General features: G+C 43.8%; 1 protein-coding gene across 1 annotated transcript in view; it reads left to right on the forward strand.

Moving 5' to 3' along the window:
- The window catches only part of NEK10 (NIMA related kinase 10), a 136,145-nt gene extending 123,915 nt beyond the window's left edge, over positions 1 to 12,230 (forward strand). The window contains exons 33-36 of the mRNA XM_075271366.1: positions 7,751 to 7,850; positions 9,169 to 9,221; positions 9,304 to 9,359; positions 11,877 to 12,230. Coding sequence (XP_075127467.1) covers positions 7,751 to 7,850; positions 9,169 to 9,221; positions 9,304 to 9,359; positions 11,877 to 11,928 — 261 coding nt within the window. The 3' untranslated portion in view covers positions 11,929 to 12,230. The remainder of the gene's footprint in view (positions 1 to 7,750; positions 7,851 to 9,168; positions 9,222 to 9,303; positions 9,360 to 11,876) is intronic.
- The last annotated feature ends 9,078 nt before the right edge of the window (positions 12,231 to 21,308 follow it).

Raw genomic sequence — 21,308 nt, forward strand, 5'->3', positions numbered from 1 at the left:
ATGTGATGTGTTGTATTGTGTATGTCGTGATACAGACAATGTGATGTGTTGTATTGTGTCAGACAATGTGATGTGTTGTATTGTGTATGTCGTGTTACAGACCATGTGATGTGTTGTATTGTGTATGTAGTGATACAGACAGTGTGATCTGTTATATAGTGGAAATCTATATGTAAATGTGAGTGAGTAGAGTGAGGGCTATTCCTGAGGTGACAGTAAGGAGTGTGCAGGCAGGTTGAGGCAGGAAATGCCAGGCAGTGTGTGTGAGTCTATAGCTGGGGCTAGGAGTCCTGCTTTTGTGAGTCTCCTGCTAGGAAGCCATGTTGTTTAGTGGCACCAAAAGTAGCCTGTGACTCAATCCTAAGGGAAAACTATGTTTGTGGAAAATTGCACGCAAATCCGTTCAGGCGTTTTAGCGTGATTGAGGAACAAACGTCCAAACTCACAAACATCCAAACACATAAACTTTCACATTTATTACAATATTAGTAGGCTATACAGTCTGTGTACAGGAGTATATATGTATCAGGTACTGTATATAGCAGTGATAGGTAATACATGTAATTATATAGTATATACAGCCTGTGTACAGGAGTATATATGTATCAGGTACTGTATATAGCAGTGATAGGAGATACATGTAATATATAGTATATACAGCCTGTGTACAGGAGTATATATGTATCAGGTACTGTATATAGCAGTGATAGGTAATACATGTAATATATAGTATATACAGGCTGTGTACAGGAGTATATATGTATCAGGTACTGTATATAGCAGTGATAGATGATACATGTAATATATAGTATATACAGCCTGTGTACAGGAGTATATATGTATCAAGCACTGTATATAGCAGTGATAGGTAATACATGTAATATATAGTATATACAGCCTATGTACTCGAGTATATATGTATCAGGTACTGTATATAGCAGTGATAGGAGATACATGTAATTATATAGTATATACAGCCTGTGTACAGGAGTATATATGTATCAGGTATAGAGATGAGCGAACACTAAAATGTTCGAGGTTCGAAATTCAATTCGAACAGCCGCTCACTGTTCGAGTGTTCGAATGGGTTTCGAACCCCATTATAGTCTATGGGGAACATAAACTCGTTAAGGGGGAAACCCAAATTCGTGTCTGGAGGGTCACCAAGTCCACTATGACACCCCAGGAAATGATACCAACACCCTGGAATGACACTGGGACAGCAGGGGAAGCATGTCTGGGGGCATAAAAGTCACTTTATTTCATGGAAATCCCTGTCAGTTTGCGATTTTCGCAAGCTAACTTTTCCCCATAGAAATGCATTGGCCAGTGCTGATTGGCCAGAGTACGGAACTCGACCAATCAGCGCTGGCTCTGCTGGAGGAGGCGGAGTCTAAGATAGCTCCACACCAGTCTCCATTCAGGTCCGACCTTAGACTCCGCCTCCTCCGGCAGAGCCAGCGCTGATTGGCCGAAGGCTGGCCAATGCATTCCTATGCGAATGCAGACTTAGCAGTGCTGAGTCAGTTTTGCTCAACTACACATCTGATGCACACTCGGCACTGCTACATCAGATGTAGCAATCTGATGTAGCAGAGCCGAGGGTGCACTAGAACCCCTGTGCAAACTCAGTTCACGCTAATAGAATGCATTGGCCAGCGCTGATTGGCCAATGCATTCTATTAGCCCGATGAAGTAGAGCTGAATGTGTGTGCTAAGCACACTCATTCAGCACTGCTTCATCACGCCAATACAATGCATTAGCCAGTGCTGATTGGCCAGAGTACGGAATTCGGCCAATCAGCGCTGGCCAATGCATTCTATTAGCCCGATGAAGTAGAGCTGAATGTGTGTGCTAAGCACACACATTCAGCACTGCTTCATCAAGCCAATACAATGCATTAGCCAGTGCTGATTGGCCAGAGTACGGAATTCGGCCAATCAGCGCTGGCTCTGCTGGAGGAGGCGGAGTCTAAGATCGCTCCACACCAGTCTCCATTCAGGTCCGACCTTAGACTCCGCCTCCTCCGGCAGAGCCAGCGCTGATTGGCCGAAGGCTGGCCAATGCATTCCTATGCGAATGCAGACTTAGCAGTGCTGAGTCAGTTTTGCTCAACTACACATCTGATGCACACTCGGCACTGCTACATCAGATGTAGCAATCTGATGTAGCAGAGCCGAGGGTGCACTAGAACCCCTGTGCAAACTCAGTTCACGCTAATAGAATGCATTGGCCAGCGCTGATTGGCCAATGCATTCTATTAGCCCGATGAAGTAGAGCTGAATGTGTGTGCTAAGCACACACATTCAGCACTGCTTCATCAAGCCAATACAATGCATTAGCCAGTGCTGATTGGCCAGAGTACGGAATTCGGCCAATCAGCGCTGGCCAATGCATTCTATTAGCCCGATGAAGTAGAGCTGAATGTGTGTGCTAAGCACACACATTCAGCACTGCTTCATCAAGCCAATACAATGCATTAGCCAGTGCTGATTGGCCAGAGTACGGAATTCGGCCAATCAGCGCTGGCTCTGCTGGAGGAGGCGGAGTCTAAGATCGCTCCACACCAGTCTCCATTCAGGTCCGACCTTAGACTCCGCCTCCTCCGGCAGAGCCAGCGCTGATTGGCCGAAGGCTGGCCAATGCATTCCTATGCGAATGCAGACTTAGCAGTGCTGAGTCAGTTTTGCTCAACTACACATCTGATGCACACTCGGCACTGCTACATCAGATGTAGCAATCTGATGTAGCAGAGCCGAGGGTGCACTAGAACCCCTGTGCAAACTCAGTTCACGCTAATAGAATGCATTGGCCAGCGCTGATTGGCCAATGCATTCTATTAGCCCGATGAAGTAGAGCTGAATGTGTGTGCTAAGCACACACATTCAGCACTGCTTCATCAAGCCAATACAATGCATTAGCCAGTGCTGATTGGCCAGAGTACGGAATTCGGCCAATCAGCGCTGGCTCTGCTGGAGGAGGCGGAGTCTAAGATCGCTCCACACCAGTCTCCATTCAGGTCCGACCTTAGACTCCGCCTCCTCCGGCAGAGCCAGCGCTGATTGGCCGAAGGCTGGCCAATGCATTCCTATGCGAATGCAGACTTAGCAGTGCTGAGTCAGTTTTGCTCAACTACACATCTGATGCACACTCGGCACTGCTACATCAGATGTAGCAATCTGATGTAGCAGAGCCGAGGGTGCACTAGAACCCCTGTGCAAACTCAGTTCACGCTAATAGAATGCATTGGCCAGCGCTGATTGGCCAATGCATTCTATTAGCCCGATGAAGTAGAGCTGAATGTGTGTGCTAAGCACACACATTCAGCACTGCTTCATCAAGCCAATACAATGCATTAGCCAGTGCTGATTGGCCAGAGTACGGAATTCGGCCAATCAGCGCTGGCTCTGCTGGAGGAGGCGGAGTCTAAGGTCGGACCTGAATGGAGACTGGTGTGGAGCGATCTTAGACTCCGCCTCCTCCAGCAGAGCCAGCGCTGATTGGCCGAATTCCGTACTCTGGCCAATCAGCACTGGCTAATGCATTGTATTGGCGTGATGAAGCAGTGCTGAATGTGTGTGCTTAGCACACACATTCAGCTCTACTTCATCGGGCTAATAGAATGCATTGGCCAGCGCTGATTGGCCGAATTCCGTACTCTGGCCAATCAGTGCTGGCCAATGCATTCTATTAGCTTGATGAAGCAGAGTGTGCACAAGGGTTCAAGCGCACCCTCGGCTCTGATGTAGCAGAGCCGAGGCTGCACAAGGGTTCAAGCGCACCCTCGGCTCTGATGTAGGAGAGCCGAGGGTGCACTTGAACCCTTGTGCAGCCTCGGCTCTGCTACATCAGAGCCGAGGGTGCGCTTGAACCCTTGTGCACACTCTGCTTCATCAAGCTAATAGAATGCATTGGCCAGCGCTGATTGGCCAATGTATTCTATTAGCCTGATGAAGTAGAGCTGAATGTGTGTGCTAAGCACACACATTCAGCTCTACTTCATCGGGCTAATAGAATGCATTGGCCAGCGCTGATTGGCCAGAGTACGGAACTCGACCAATCAGCGCTGGCTCTGCTGGAGGAGGCGGAGTCTAAGATCGCTCCACACCAGTCTCCATTCAGGTCCGACCTTAGACTCCGCCTCCTCCAGCAGAGCCAGCGCTGATTGGCCGAATTCCGTACTCTGGCCAATCAGCACTGGCTAATGCATTGTATTGGCGTGATGAAGCAGTGCTGAATGTGTGTGCTTAGCACACACATTCAGCTCTACTTCATCGGGCTAATAGAATGCATTGGCCAATCAGCGCTGGCCAATGCATTCTATTAGCGTGAACTGAGTTTGCACAGGGGTTCTAGTGCACCCTCGGCTCTGCTACATCAGATTGCTACATCTGATGTAGCAGTGCCGAGTGTGCATCAGATGTGTAGTTGAGCAAAACTGACTCAGCACTGCTAAGTCTCTGCATTCGCATAGGAATGCATTGGCCAGCCTTCGGCCAATCAGCGCTGGCTCTGCCGGAGGAGGCGGAGTCTAAGGTCGGACCTGAATGGAGACTGGTGTGGAGCGATCTTAGACTCCGCCTCCTCCAGCAGAGCCAGCGCTGATTGGTCGAGTTCCGTACTCTGGCCAATCAGCGCTGGCCAATGCATTCTATTAGCCCGATGAAGTAGAGCTGAATGTGTGTGCTTAGCACACACATTCAGCTCTACTTCATCAGGCTAATAGAATACATTGGCCAATCAGCGCTGGCCAATGCATTCTATTAGCTTGATGAAGCAGAGTGTGCACAAGGGTTCAAGCGCACCCTCGGCTCTGATGTAGCAGAGCTGAGGGTGCACAAGGGTTCAAGTGCACCCTCGGCTCTCCTACATCAGAGCCGAGGGTGCGCTTGAACCCTTGTGCAGCCTCGGCTCTGCTACATCAGAGCCGAGGGTGCGCTTGAACCCTTGTGCACACTCTGCTTCATCAAGCTAATAGAATGCATTGGCCAGCGCTGATTGGCCAGAGTACGGAATTCGGCCAATCAGCGCTGGCCAATGCATCCCTATGGGAAAAAGTTTATCTCACAAAAATCACAATTACACACCCGATAGAGCCCCAAAAAGTTATTTTTAATAACATTCCCCCCTAAATAAAGGTTATCCCTAGCTATCCCTGCCTGTACAGCTATCCCTGTCTCATAGTCACAAAGTTCACATTCTCATATGACCCGGATTTGAAATCCACTATTCGTCTAAAATGGAGGTCACCTGATTTCGGCAGCCAATGACTTTTTCCAATTTTTTTCAATGCCCCCAGTGTCGTAGTTCCTGTCCCACCTCCCCTGCGCTGTTATTGGTGCAAAAAAGGCGCCAGGGAAGGTGGGAGGGGAATCGAATTTTGGCGCACTTTACCACGTGGTGTTCGATTCGATTCGAACATGGCGAACACCCTAAAACCCGATCGAACATGTGTTCGATAGAACACTGTTCGCTCATCTCTAATCAGGTACTGTATATATCAGTGATAGGAGATACATGTAATTATATAGTATATACAGCCTGTGTACAGGAGTATATATGTATCAGGCACTGTATATAGCAGTGATAGGAGATACATGTAATTACAATGTGATGTGTTATATAGTGGAAAGCTATATGTAAATGTGATTGAGTAGAGTGAGGGCTACTCCTGAGGTGACAGTAAGCCGTGTGCAGGCAGGTTGAGGCAGGAAATGCCAGGCAGTGTGTGTGAGTCTATAGCTGGGGCTAGGAGTCCTGCTTTTGTGAGTCTCCTGCTAGGAAGCCATGTTGTTTAGTGGCACCAAAAGTAGCCTGTGACTCAATCCTAAGGGAAAACTATGTTTGTGGAAAATTGCACGCAAATCCGTCCAGGCGTTTTAGCGTGATTGAGGAACAAACATCCAAACTCGCAAACATCCAAACACACAAACTTTCACATTTATAATATTAGTAGGATAAATAGTACAAACATGTTTACATATTTTATCAAAGAGAAATGTTTTTGATCTTATCAGTTTGTTTCCATGGCCCCTCCCTCTGATAAAATAACTTTTACTCAGAAAACCACTTCAAGACTGAATGTAGGTCACATGACTCAGATGACTCAATACCATAGAAACCTATGGAGTCAGCAGGAGATGACAGAAGAAAGAAAGGGTTGGGCTGATCTGTATAGGTCAGCACTTCTCTATATATGTCCTGCATGGTCTCGGGCCTGTTTCTAAATGAGAGAGAGCAGATTACTCCCGTACTCACTGTGTACAGTGCATGGTAGCTACTGTCCACCCACCAGCTGGAAATGCTGCGATTTTGCATTTTTGGAAATCGCATGTCAATTATACCTGCAGAAAAATAAGCAATATGAAGAGTAAATAGGAAGGGCACTCACCCGTTGAAGATTTTCTTATAAAAAACGTCCTTTATTAGGGTAAACAAATACAATAAAAAGCAACCTTCTGGGAGGGAAAGACAGCATATATGGCGACAAGAAAAAGCCAACAGCTGTATATGGAAGCTGGTGGCTTCCATATAGGTATAATTGAAGCAGAAAATCTGTAGAGGAAACCTTGATGAAATGTGCTGTGGGAAAAACTGCAATCTTTTTTTTTTTCTGCAGCTGCTATGTGGGACCTTAGCCAAACGATATAAAACATACAATACATATAGGTTAGATACAGTATTATTCCTTATGTATACAACTTATTCTAATAAGTCACTTAAAACAATAGATACTGTAACACTTAAACCCAACAAGGGTCAGCAGAGATGGCGAAGGACTCACATCCGTTTTGTCTTAGCCTAACCTCAGCTTAGCATCAGATGGTTTGCCTGTTGAAGCGGGGCAGCAGAAGAAAAGATTTTCAAATTGTTACAAAATCCTGACCAAAAAGATGGCTCCCATTGAAATCAATGGGATCCGATCAGTTCTTTTTTCCGGGCGCCATTTGTTCCAGCTCCCGGACAAAGAAGCGACATGCTCATTCTTCAGGCGGATTCGCCTCGTGAATCCGCCTGAAGACACTCCTGACTAGGCCCATTCATTTGGGCCTAATCCCGAGCGGAATGCGTGACTGGATGCTGCAGCTACCTCCGCCTCAGGTTCCAGTCCAAAAAAACCCAGTGTAAACTTACCCTCAAGCCAGGTTCACATGGGGTTTTTTGGTATGGAAACATAGACGGAGGCTGCCTCAGTTTCCGAACTGAAAAACGGGTAGCTGCGACTGGATGCCAGTGCAGTATACCGGCATCCAGTCGCGCACTCTGCTCCGGATTAGGCCCAATGAATGGGCCTATTCAGGAGAAGGGAGTGTCTACATGCAGATTCAGGAGGTGGATCTGCCTAAAGAATGAGCATGTCGCTTCTTTTATCTGGGAGCCGGAAAAAAGAACTGACCAGCTCCCATTAATTTCAATGAGAGTTGTCTTTTTGGTCAGGATTTTGAGGCAGATATGGCCGTTTGTTATAGTTTGGGCGGATATGGCCTCAAAATCCTGATCAAAATACCCTGTGTGAACTCAGCCTTATGCTGTTGTAGAATAAATGTGCTGGAAAAATAAGTTTATCATCATATTAAAGGTGTCTTCAGGATTTACCATTATATGGACAATTTGTAATGGAAAATTTTGGATGGAGCAGAAAGTCATATTAGACTGTATCATAATTTACACAATATCACAGTGTTTTAATCAATTCCTAATGATGTAATACATTATTGTTATAATTTGGAGAATTTTTTGTCATTTCAGGTTGTGCAGGGGTCTCCTGAGATTATAGAAATCTTTGCTGATGACTGCCATGGATTGCTACAGTCATATGGGAAGTCACTGATCTCCGATGACAGAACAGGTTTGCTTAAAAACTCATAAAGCAGCATATTGAACTTTACTTCCCTCCACTCCAAGCAAATTGAACCTATATGAGGTTCCTGGCCCTTGTATTATTAAATTGTAGTAATTAAATTACCCACAAGGTTAACAATTCAGGCAAATTTTCCTAGCTATCAGTTGAACTGAAGAAGCCACTTTAGATGAGAGAATACATAGACAGGTATAATCAGGGGCTGGGGACTCGTAATATCCTAAAAGCCTAAGCTATCACGTTTAAGACAAAATGTGGATAAAATATTTCATTGAAAGCTATTACTGCCCATATAAAATTTTATTTGCAGATTTGTCGTAATCAAAGCTGAGTAAAGATCAAAGCGCTGCCATATAAGAAAGGGACAATAAAAATGGAAATCATAAATTATGGCATAAAGCTGTGGTTTTCAAAGAATGCTCTGCCGGGGAGGTCTGTGTGTATGAACATAGTCAGTATGGCTTTGATCTGCTGTTCTTGCCTTCACAGCCTATTTGTGTTCCTATAGCAAGGCCAAATAATGTAACTAAATGCATCTTCTATAAGAGGTACAAACATGACAGCTGGCTGTATCTGCGGCTTGTCTTGTTTGTACTTCAATACAATTTGAGCAGGCGATGTTTTCAGAGAGGCTTTAAAGAGAATATTTGGATATTTTAGTTCCATTCACTTTACTTTTCATATAACATTTTGGTGGAATGTCTTGAATTGTACAGTTCTACTTGTGCACCATAAGGGAGCCTTCACACGGAGTATACGCTGCGCTCATTCTGAACGTAAAACTCGTTCAGAATGAGCGTGTAAAAACCAGCTCCCATTGATTTCTATGGGTGCCGGCATACGTGCGCTCTCCATTGAAATCAATGGGCGGCTTTTTTCCCTATGCGCACGTATGCCGGCACCCATAGAAATCAATGGGAGCTGGTTTTTACACGCTCATTCTGAACGAGTTTTACGTTCAGAATGAGCAGAGCGTATACTCCGTGTGAAGGCTCCCTAAGTCTTTGTTGTCATGTGTGTCATGTGTCACCTAAAGCCTTATACATGCAACAAAAATAGTTCCAAAAGGACTCTATCCAACACACGGCCCACCTCTTGTCCCACCTTGCCCTTCTAGCATAGACATCACATCTGTCTAGACATCACATTGAGTCCTGTTGCTGTCACCACCAATGGGACTGGTGTTGGACCAGAAGAAGGTAGTAGCCCTGAAACAGTCTTTTTCAAGGCTATTAATATAAGTCAGATATGTTACTATTAAAAATCTTTATACAGTGTATAACAAGTTTATTTTTTATAGCAACAGCAAATGCTGGCACCTTTGAATTCGATGGTGGAATCACCTACGAGCAACTACAGGTATGGTAATATTTTATTTCATGTTCACCACATGAGGCCATGTCTAACAGATATATAAAGTCATCTTTTTCTTATTGTACAGACAATGATTGAAGAGATTTTAGAAGACAGTGGCTACTACAATCTAACTTCAAACAGGTAAGACATAGAAAGAGTTTACTTTATTTCAGAGCCTGACCAGTAATACAGTATCTCTATTCTTCCCATGTTCCCTTGCAGTGGAGCAACTATGGCTGTATAAGTCTCCACACACCTGAGAAGGTGGTCTCTCCCTAAGGAGTGACATTATCCCCATAATCTGGTCTCTCGGCCTCTCACTTCCACCAAATCAGTTCTCTCTAGACTGCACTGATGAAGTCCAAAGAGACAGAAACGGTACTGTCCGTAGCTGAGAAATTGATTTGGTTATAACCCCACATTATGCAGTAAAGACTTCTGGGAAAGTCAGACAAGATGTTCAGGGTGCTTCCCAATAGAGGGCAGCATAACAGAGGCACTGTCTCCCTGTTTACATCTTGGGAGACAGCTTTGCATATTCTTCCCATATTCTATCCATGCTGAGAGTTAGTGTAATATGGGAAAGTCACTAGGCTACGGCTGTATTCAGATAACGTTGTTTTAGCACATCAATTTAACAGATGCAAAAAATGGGTGGATCTGGATTTCTACCCAATCCATTTCTGTCCTTTTTTTAAGGACTTAAAAACATGGTATACCATACTTTTGTGTCCATCCAAAAATGGATGGCCATCCGTCTGCACCCGCGTCCGTTTTTTGTATCTAATAAACGGATCTGCTAAATGAATATAAAAAATGCTCTCTGAATGCTGCCTATGTCTGATAGAGGTATTAGGTTTTCAGAATGTGGTAAAACATTATAGTCCATCATGTACCACTTTCTACACTTTATTTTTCTTAAACATTCCAAGTTTCACAAGGAAAATCTTCTTTCTTCATTCTTCAGTAGGCTTATTGTTCCTTCACACTGGGTATCATCCCAACAGCTGAATCCCTACCGATTTATATGGTACCCTAGGGATACGCCATCATTTGTAATGGTGGGAAAACATCTAACAGGTTCAAGTATCTGATGCTTGCTAATTTATACATTGACTGTCAGTGCTAACCATCATAGGCTGCTGACTAGCTACAACCGTCACACTCATGTCTTGCCCTACTACTACGTCCACCTAAAATCCAATCTGCTGTCAGTAAATTAAAGGGAGTCTGCCACCAGAACTAAGCATATAAACCTAGTCCCGCAGATATATAGGTTATGTTATTTGGGTGTCTTCTGTAGCACTCACCTTCCCCTCTTCCTAGATTAAGGGGATATTGTCACTCCTTAGGGAAAGACCACCATATATAGGTGTGTGGAGACTTATTAAGCCATTTGCACTCCACTATGAGGGATCATGGGAAGAATATGCAAATCTGTCTCCCATGATGTTAATATAGGGAGACAGTGCCTCAGTCATGCAGCCCACTAGAGGGCACTCTCTTTAGCATCATGCCCAACCTTCCCAGAGGCCTTCCCACATTATTGCAGCATTCAGCCAGGCTGAAGAGATCCAAACAGATCGAAACAGCTGTCCTCGGCTGAGAGACTGACTTGGTAAAATTCCACATCATTGCAGCAAAGGCCTCTGGGAAGGTCGGGCATGATGTTAAAGGGAGCGCCCCCTAGTGGGCTGCATGATTAAGGCACTGTCTCCCTATATTAACATCATGGGAGACAGATTTGCATATTCTTCCCATGATCCCTCTTCATAGAGTACTATGTAGAAAGTAACTCTGCCTGAAAAGTTGAAAAAAAAACTTTATTTCTTTAATAAGATTTATTACAAAGTTTATTATTTTCACCTGTACTATTCATTTATGAAACATTGTTTATAACTGGAGGTATTCTGTTCAATGAGCCTAGGACCCCAAGTGTCAACATGCCTTTTGCGATTGCATCTGTGTACATGTCATTGTTGAGGGGGCTCTTTCTCCATCAGTAACTCTATCGCTGTTAAAGTCTATTGCATTCATACTATGATGGATGAGAGCAATGGACGGTAATAAAGGTAGAGTGAAAGTACCCAAACTGATTTCTCAATTTAACAAAAAAATAACAATTAAAAAGTTACAAAAAGTCTGCCAAAAGTTTATGCCATTAAACCACAAAACATGTACAAAATTGCAAAAAGGGTCTGGTTATTTAGGACCGAAAGAGTCTGGTCATTAAAGGGTTAAAAAGTTGACCTTCTATTCTGTTACCCATAAATAGAACAAAAAACAAATAGTATAATAAATCTTTAGCAGATAATAACAATTACAAGACTCCACTTCACCTTTATTTATTTATTTTTTTACTTTTTTCTACATAAAATTACATTAAAATAATAACTTTTTCTTGCTCTTATTTAACTAAACATAGAATATTCCACATCCTGCTAAAGAGCTCCATCTTTTACATAGATATAACGCTATCCTATATAGCTTTCTCTATTATCAATCAATCAGCCAAAGTAGATAGCTCACATCTGACAGAGGTCATTGCAAACTTAGTTCTGCCATTTGTGAGGAGTCTGAGTATTGAACGCAAGGGCTTATCCTGTTTACAAAGACACTTAATTATATTTTGTTGTTATCATATCTGTCTTTTTCTAGATACTACTCCTTCCCAGTGGGAGTCAAGAACCTTTTAACAATAAAACGATGATGGCTTTCACCTTTACAAGACTCAATGTTACTGTGTTTTCTCCCAACTGAAATGGTTGGTTAACTTAAAGCTGCTTAACATATATGGAAGAAGATAACATGGACGGCGTGAATCCCATGAGAAAATTTCCGAAGACTTGCAAGTGACTGTATTATCAGACGAGCTGCGCTTGTTTTGAGATGCTTTGCATAATGAAATGCTCTATAAATTGAATACCATATCTTTTCTATCTAAATGTAAAGACTTCCTGTATCTTAGTCTTTTGCCTGGTGTGATAATATATAAAACAGCCTTACTGCACATTGATGCTACCTGAACATGTTTTGCACAGGGGGAAGATGCAAATAAAAATACATTATTTTGATTGAAAGATTTAATGTTTCTATGATGTGTTTTGTGCTGTGTGATAGAAACTGACTGATGGCAGCTTACAATTTGTAAATGGATGAAAGATCTGCCGTGCTTCAATATGGTATGTTTTCAGAGATTGTCACAAACTGAAGAGAAATATACTGTACACAGTGCTGAACGCAATATAATTGAAGATTTGATCAACTACAAATTTTTCAGATTTGATCAATAATTTTGATCAGCTTTGATTTTATACTTTAAATGGTCACTAACTTTTCAGACAACTTAGTCTCATTTCATAGAGTATGTGATTCTGGACCAAAATGTAATTTACTGCTTGGCTGCCTGAAAAACCTCTCTACGGCTAATGCCCCATATAGCTAGCCACAGCAAAAAGCCATGAGGTCAACACATCGCGTTTTTTCCCACAGTGCTTTTCACAGAAAGTCCACAGAGTTTTCCTCTGTGGACTTTCTGCTTCAGTTATACATAAGGAAACCTCCAGCTTTTACATCAGTATAAATGCCATGAGACTTCTAAAACCATAACTGTTTTGGAAATTTCAGCGTGTCTGCAGTGCATATTTTTTCACAATGTGTGGATGGGATTCTCTAGAATCCCATCGACCTTGCAGGAACTGTAAGACCCCAAGGATTTTCCTGCTGTGTTTCTGCCGAGGCCAGACTCCAGCGTTTACGCTATGTGCGGCCCCAGCCTAAAGTTTCTGCTACTAGATGTCTCCCTTATAGCTAATATACTGTTTAGAGATGAGCGAACACTAAAATGTTCGAGGTTCGAAATTCGATTCGAACAGCCGCTCACTGTTCGAGTGTTCGAATGGGTTTCGAACCCCATTATAGTCTATGGGGAACATAAACTCGTTAAGGGGGAAACCCAAATTCGTGTCTGGAGGGTCACCAAGTCCACTATGACACCCCAGGAAATGATACCAACACCCTGGAATGACACTGGGACAGCAGGGGAAGCATGTCTGGGGGCATAAAAGTCACTTTATTTCATGGAAATCCCTGTCAGTTTGCGATTTTCGCAAGCTAACTTTTCCCCATAGAAATGCATTGGCCAGTGCTGATTGGCCAGAGTACGGAACTCGACCAATCAGCGCTGGCTCTGCTGGAGGAGGCGGAGTCTAAGATAGCTCCACACCAGTCTCCATTCAGGTCCGACCTTAGACTCCGCCTCCTCCGGCAGAGCCAGCGCTGATTGGCCGAAGGCTGGCCAATGCATTCCTATGCGAATGCAGACTTAGCAGTGCTGAGTCAGTTTTGCTCAACTACACATCTGATGCACACTCGGCACTGCTACATCAGATGTAGCAATCTGATGTAGCAGAGCCGAGGGTGCACTAGAACCCCTGTGCAAACTCAGTTCACGCTAATAGAATGCATTGGCCAGCGCTGATTGGCCAATGCATTCTATTAGCCCGATGAAGTAGAGCTGAATGTGTGTGCTAAGCACACACATTCAGCACTGCTTCATCAAGCCAATACAATGCATTAGCCAGTGCTGATTGGCCAGAGTACGGAATTCGGCCAATCAGCGCTGGCCAATGCATTCTATTAGCCCGATGAAGTAGAGCTGAATGTGTGTGCTAAGCACACACATTCAGCACTGCTTCATCAAGCCAATACAATGCATTAGCCAGTGCTGATTGGCCAGAGTACGGAATTCGGCCAATCAGCGCTGGCTCTGCTGGAGGAGGCGGAGTCTAAGGTCGCTCCACACCAGTCTCCATTCAGGTCCGACCTTAGACTCCGCCTCCTCCGGCAGAGCCAGCGCTGATTGGCCGAAGGCTGGCCAATGCATTCCTATGCGAATGCAGACTTAGCAGTGCTGAGTCAGTTTTGCTCAACTACACATCTGATGCACACTCGGCACTGCTACATCAGATGTAGCAATCTGATGTAGCAGAGCCGAGGGTGCACTAGAACCCCTGTGCAAACTCAGTTCACGCTAATAGAATGCATTGGCCAGCGCTGATTGGCCAATGCATTCTATTAGCCCGATGAAGTAGAGCTGAATGTGTGTGCTAAGCACACACATTCAGCACTGCTTCATCAAGCCAATACAATGCATTAGCCAGTGCTGATTGGCCAGAGTACGGAATTCGGCCAATCAGCGCTGGCTCTGCTGGAGGAGGCGGAGTCTAAGGTCGCTCCACACCAGTCTCCATTCAGGTCCGACCTTAGACTCCGCCTCCTCCGGCAGAGCCAGCGCTGATTGGCCGAAGGCTGGCCAATGCATTCCTATGCGAATGCAGACTTAGCAGTGCTGAGTCAGTTTTGCTCAACTACACATCTGATGCACACTCGGCACTGCTACATCAGATGTAGCAATCTGATGTAGCAGAGCCGAGGGTGCACTAGAACCCCTGTGCAAACTCAGTTCACGCTAATAGAATGCATTGGCCAGCGCTGATTGGCCAATGCATTCTATTAGCCCGATGAAGTAGAGCTGAATGTGTGTGCTAAGCACACACATTCAGCACTGCTTCATCAAGCCAATACAATGCATTAGCCAGTGCTGATTGGCCAGAGTACGGAATTCGGCCAATCAGCGCTGGCCAATGCATTCTATTAGCCCGATGAAGTAGAGCTGAATGTGTGTGCTAAGCACACACATTCAGCTCTACTTCATCGGGCTAATAGAATGCATTGGCCAGCGCTGATTGGCCAGAGTACGGAACTCGACCAATCAGCGCTGGCTCTGCTGGAGGAGGCGGAGTCTAAGGTCGGACCTGAATGGAGACTGGTGTGGAGCGATCTTAGACTCCGCCTCCTCCAGCAGAGCCAGCGCTGATTGGCCGAATTCCGTACTCCTGCCAATCAGCACTGGCTAATGCATTGTATTGGCGTGATGAAGCAGTGCTGAATGTGTGTGCTTAGCACACACATTCAGCTCTACTTCATCGGGCTAATAGAATGCATTGGCCAGCGCTGATTGGCCGAATTCCGTACTCTGGCCAATCAGTGCTGGCCAATGCATTCTATTAGCTTGATGAAGCAGAGTGTGCACAAGGGTTCAAGCGCACCCTCGGCTCTGATGTAGGAGAGCCGAGGGTGCACTTGAACCCTTGTGCACCCTCAGCTCTGCTACATCAGAGCCGAGGGTGCGCTTGAACCCTTGTGCACACTCTGCTTCATCAAGCTAATAGAATGCATTGGCCAGCGCTGATTGGCCAATGTATTCTATTAGCCTGATGAAGTAGAGCTGAATGTGTGTGCTAAGCACACACATTCAGCTCTACTTCATCGGGCTAATAGAATGCATTGGCCAGCGCTGATTGGCCAGAGTACGGAACTCGACCAATCAGCGCTGGCTCTGCTGGAGGAGGCGGAGTCTAAGATCGCTCCACACCAGTCTCCATTCAGGTCCGACCTTAGACTCCGCCTCCTCCAGCAGAGCCAGCGCTGATTGGCCGAATTCCGTACTCTGGCCAATCAGCACTGGCTAATGCATTGTATTGGCTTGATGAAGCAGTGCTGAATGTGTGTGCTTAGCACACACATTCAGCTCTACTTCATCGGGCTAATAGAATGCATTGGCCAATCAGCGCTGGCCAATGCATTCTATTAGCGTGAACTGAGTTTGCACAGGGGTTCTAGTGCACCCTCGGCTCTGCTACATCAGATTGCTACATCTGATGTAGCAGTGCCGAGTGTGCATCAGATGTGTAGTTGAGCAAAACTGACTCAGCACTGCTAAGTATGCATTCGCATAGGAATGCATTGGCCAGCCTTCGGCCAATCAGCGCTGGCTCTGCCGGAGGAGGCGGAGTCTAAGGTCGGACCTGAATGGAGACTGGTGTGGAGCGACCTTAGACTCCGCCTCCTCCAGCAGAGCCAGCGCTGATTGGCCGAATTCCGTACTCTGGCCAATCAGCACTGGCTAATGCATTGTATTGGCTTGATGAAGCAGTGCTGAATGTGTGTGCTTAGCACACACATTCAGCTCTACTTCATCGGGCTAATAGAATGCATTGGCCAATCAGCGCTGGCCAATGCATTCTATTAGCGTGAACTGAGTTTGCACAGGGGTTCTAGTGCACCCTCGGCTCTGCTACATCAGATTGCTACATCTGATGTAGCAGTGCCGAGTGTGCATCAGATGTGTAGTTGAGCAAAACTGACTCAGCACTGCTAAGTCTCTGCATTCGCATAGGAATGCATTGGCCAGCCTTCGGCCAATCAGCGCTGGCTCTGCCGGAGGAGGCGGAGTCTAAGGTCGGACCTGAATGGAGACTGGTGTGGAGCGATCTTAGACTCCGCCTCCTCCAGCAGAGCCAGCGCTGATTGGTCGAGTTCCGTACTCTGGCCAATCAGCGCTGGCCAATGCATTCTATTAGCCCGATGAAGTAGAGCTGAATGTGTGTGCTTAGCACACACATTCAGCTCTACTTCATCAGGCTAATAGAATACATTGGCCAATCAGCGCTGGCCAATGCATTCTATTAGCTTGATGAAGCAGAGTGTGCACAAGGGTTCAAGCGCACCCTCGGCTCTGATGTAGCAGAGCTGAGGGTGCACAAGGGTTCAAGTGCACCCTCGGCTCTCCTACATCAGAGCCGAGGGTGCGCTTGAACCCTTGTGCAGCCTCGGCTCTGCTACATCAGAGCCGAGGGTGCGCTTGAACCCTTGTGCACACTCTGCTTCATCAAGCTAATAGAATGCATTGGCCAGCACTGATTGGCCAGAGTACGGAATTCGGCCAATCAGCGCTGGCCAATGCATCCCTATGGGAAAAAGTTTATCTCACAAAAATCACAATTACACACCCGATAGAGCCCCAAAAAGTTATTTTTAATAACATTCCCCCCTAAATAAAGGTTATCCCTAGCTATCCCTGCCTGTACAGCTATCCCTGTCTCATAGTCACAAAGTTCACATTCTCATATGACCCGGATTTGAAATCCACTATTCGTCTAAAATGGAGGTCACCTGATTTCGGCAGCCAATGACTTTTTCCAATTTTTTTCAATGCCCCCAGTGTCGTAGTTCCTGTCCCACCTCCCCTGCGCTGTTATTGGTGCAAAAAAGGCGCCAGGGAAGGTGGGAGGGGAATCGAATTTTGGCGCACTTTACCACGTGGTGTTCGATTCGATTCGAACATGGCGAACACCCTGATATCCGATCGAACATGTGTTCGATAGAACACTGTTCGCTCATCTCTAATACTGTTCACTCTTTTGTTACTAAGGAAGTCCGTCCTTAGATACATTCCACTCCATCTTGCTTATCTCCATGAGTAGAGAGCCATCTTTTTCTCTCTTCACAGAGTGAGTAGAGAGGGGAGACAGTTTATGATGTAACAAAAGTGTTCTATGTATTTGTATCTACTTTTGGCTGCTTGTGTGGTTATTCTTTGCAGGATAACAGAACATTCTCAGTAATGTATAGGGCAGGGGGCAGACTGCTCCTTATTGTACATGCCCACAGCAAGAGAAAGAAATGCAAAATCTGTTTGTCATAATCTGATTATTAGCAGCAGAAAAACTGATAGGACAACATCTATGAAGGCTTATACAGTCATAGAACACACTGCGAAGCAAGACCTTCACATATTTCAACTTTTCATAAAAACTCTGGTACCTTTTAAGCTGAAGATATAGTATAAAAAGTCAGCTCCCCATTATTAATGGCTTAATACAGAGACTTGGGCATGTTAGATGCCCCCAGGCATGAGTCGAATAGTGGTTTCCCCTGAAATGAAGCTTTTTTCCCCATAGACTATAATGGTATTCGATATTCGTTCAAATAGTTGAATATTGAGGGGCTAATTGAAACGAATATAAAATATTTCAGATATTCACTCATCTCTAATCATAACCACTCTGGAGCTGAATTCAAGGACAACGTGAAATGGCCTGTCATGAGTGAAAACTGAAAAAAATCTGTAGATTAGAAAAACTGTTATATTTTACAAAGGTCATTTCTTGTTATTCCCAAGTTTGCTAAATCGATATATACAATAATACATAACACAATTCAACATTTTCAATACATCGATAGGGTAGGAAAAAAAATCTGATTATTTAAAATAATCTTATATTTGGCTTTCTTTGGACTTGCTTTGTTTCCCTCCTCTCTCACAGCAGGAATCTCACTCACAGGGAGTAGTAAAGAGACCATAACAAGATTCCCTTTGTCCCCTTCACTTTCCTTGTCTAAGTGTCTAACTTGCAGACATTGGACATTATTCCATGCCTCTGCTGTGTTGTTCTGAAACGTTTAGTTAGTACCCGCAGCTGAACCCCCCTCCTTCCTGCCTCTTATTTGATATTTTACATTAGACAAGTTTTTTATTGACTGTCAAGTTTGTGAATGTATCCAGTGATCCTGCAAGCTGGAAAACAGTAAACTACAGGCTGGGTGGGGATGACAATGTCACTTTAACCTGTTATAAAATGGAATGTCTTTACCAGTTGTATTAATTTCCAAAAACAATTAACATATTTGAGGTGTGTTTTAAAATGCTCAGTTTGTTATTAACTATCATATATATATATATATATATATATATATATATACACAGCGTTCAGAATTATTGACACGATAACTTTTAGAAATAAACATCTTAACAATAGCAAAAATAGACATTCATACACCATGAAATTTAGTTGATACATTTCTACCATAGTTTCTAAGTGTCTCTCAGTTGAGGAATCCACCTTTTATAAATCTGATAAAGTGTATAGTACATGTTAAAAAGTTCATATTTCTGTTATAACAAAAATACATTAAAACTCCTAAAAACAACTACTTAAAATTGCAGTGAACATGGCGTTCTAGAAGAGAGGTTGTCATATTATACATTGGTAACTGAAAATCTGAGCCAGCCCCATTAGGCTGAGGCCCCACGTTGCAGAAACGCACCTTTTTTGTTGCGGATTTTGCTGTAGTTTTTTGAGTCAAAGCCAGGAGTGGATTGATCAGAAGGGAGAAGTATGAGAGTTTCCTATATATTTCCCATTCCTTTTGCATCCACTCCTGGCTTTGGCTCAAAATACCGCAGCAAAATCTGCAACAAAAAAAGCTGCATTTCCGCAACATGGGGCCTCAGCCTTATGGTCTTCTTACAGAGGTGACCTTCAGCAGAGGCTTCACTGTACTATAATAATTCTATATAATTATATTAACATTTTGTTTATATATGAATTGCATTATACAAAGTGTAATGAGATTTTTTATATAAGCTACAAAATAGCGTATTGTGTTGCAAAAGACCCATAAGTCATATGTTGGACATTTTTATTGGTAGTCACTTTTATTTTTAAGTGTATTGTTTCTCTTCTGAAATGAATGTATCACTGCCCTAATGATCTGGATGCTGGTGTCGTGCACAGTCTGCATGCCAGTTTGATCGGAATTGTTTGGCAGTATTCATTTCCTCTTGACTGATCCTGCACAGGCAGTTTAATGACCTCTTGTTCCAAAGTCCTGCTGGCATTTTCTACTCTGGGAATTGAACCAGTGATTTTGTTCTGGATATTTCAAGTAAATTTGCCGGTAAATAACTGTTTACCCTTATTATCTTGTGCTCATGTTTGCCAATGGTTTGCTTTAAGTTTATTTTTTTGCCATTTTATTTTTAGTATTGAAAATTATTATTAAATAACTGTATTATGTTACCATTCCATTAAACCGGATTACAAAAATCCAGAAATGTTGCGAGGCATTTTATAGAGAAAAGTAGAAGACTAAGCAAAGAAACTGGCAGGAGGATTAACAGATTAGTAATATTTTTTAACATTTTATTTTGGCCTGCCTTGCAAAAATGAAAAGAAAATAAAGACTGTAGCTCACCAAATTCTTCACGGATTAGCAGGGTGCACGGCCGCCTCCTCCGGACTCATGGAGTATACAATCCAATGGAAACTCCATATTAAGTAGGTCCGCACTCCTGGGAAATCCTTTAAAATTTAACTTTTAATTGAACATCTTAAAATTCAGTATACAGGGTAACAAAAAAAAGAAAAGATCTACAAAAAGCAAAGGTGAAAAAACACGCAGAAGTGATTAAAAACCCATCCGGCTGACGCGTTTCTGGGTACTGCTACCCCTTAGTATTAATAGGCTATGACTGAGGGGTAGCAGTACCCAGAAACGCATCAGCCGGATGGGTTTTTAATCACTTCTGCGTGTTTTTTCACCTTCACGTTTTGTAGATTTTTTCTTTTTTTTCTTACCCTGTATACTGGATTTTAAGATGTTCAATTAAAAATTAAATTTTAAAGGATTTCCCAGGAGTGCGGACCTACTTAATATAGAGTTTCCATTGCCTTGCAAAAGGTTCTCCCTTCTTACAAGTTAGGGCTATTGGATAGACATGTGCACCAGAGGATAACGTTAATAGAAGAGATATGGCCAGATAATCAAATGTTGCTATATATACAGTAATAAGTAATAAAGTATAATAGAAACCATCCTATGGCCATATGTTTTGTAACCTTGATCAACTTGATGTGCCTACTTGAAATTTACCTCTGTTAAACCAATGGATGGATAGTTTGGATAAGAATCAATTTCTTCAATTGCTGATTTTTTTTTTTAATTTCTCTCCCCCCAATGTACAACAATTTTTTATAATAACTTTTATTTATTATTAGAGATGAGCGAACACTGTTCGAATCAGCCGATCCGAACAGCACGCACTCATAGAAATGAATGGAAGCACCTGTGACGCTGAGTAAGCCGGCCGGCTGGCGTCACAGGTGCTTCCATTCATTTCTATGGGTGCGTGCTGTTCGGATCGGCTGATCCGAACAGTGTTCGCTCATCTCTATTATATGTAACCCATGACTCCCTATTTGAAATGAGTGGCGACTGAGCATATCCAATACTCCTCCATTTATCTCTAAGGGACTCCTGGCGGTAGGTGAGCACTGTACTCAGCTTCTCTTTAGCAGTCTCATAGAGATGAATGGAGTGTCATTGTGTATGCTCAGCAAACTGGGGGACATGGGACCCACATTCTCATAAATACTGGGGATCCCCGCTCTTTGACATCCACTG

The sequence above is a fragment of the Leptodactylus fuscus genome, chromosome 4 (assembly GCF_031893055.1).
Source record: "Leptodactylus fuscus isolate aLepFus1 chromosome 4, aLepFus1.hap2, whole genome shotgun sequence".
Lineage (NCBI taxonomy): Eukaryota > Metazoa > Chordata > Amphibia > Anura > Leptodactylidae > Leptodactylus > Leptodactylus fuscus.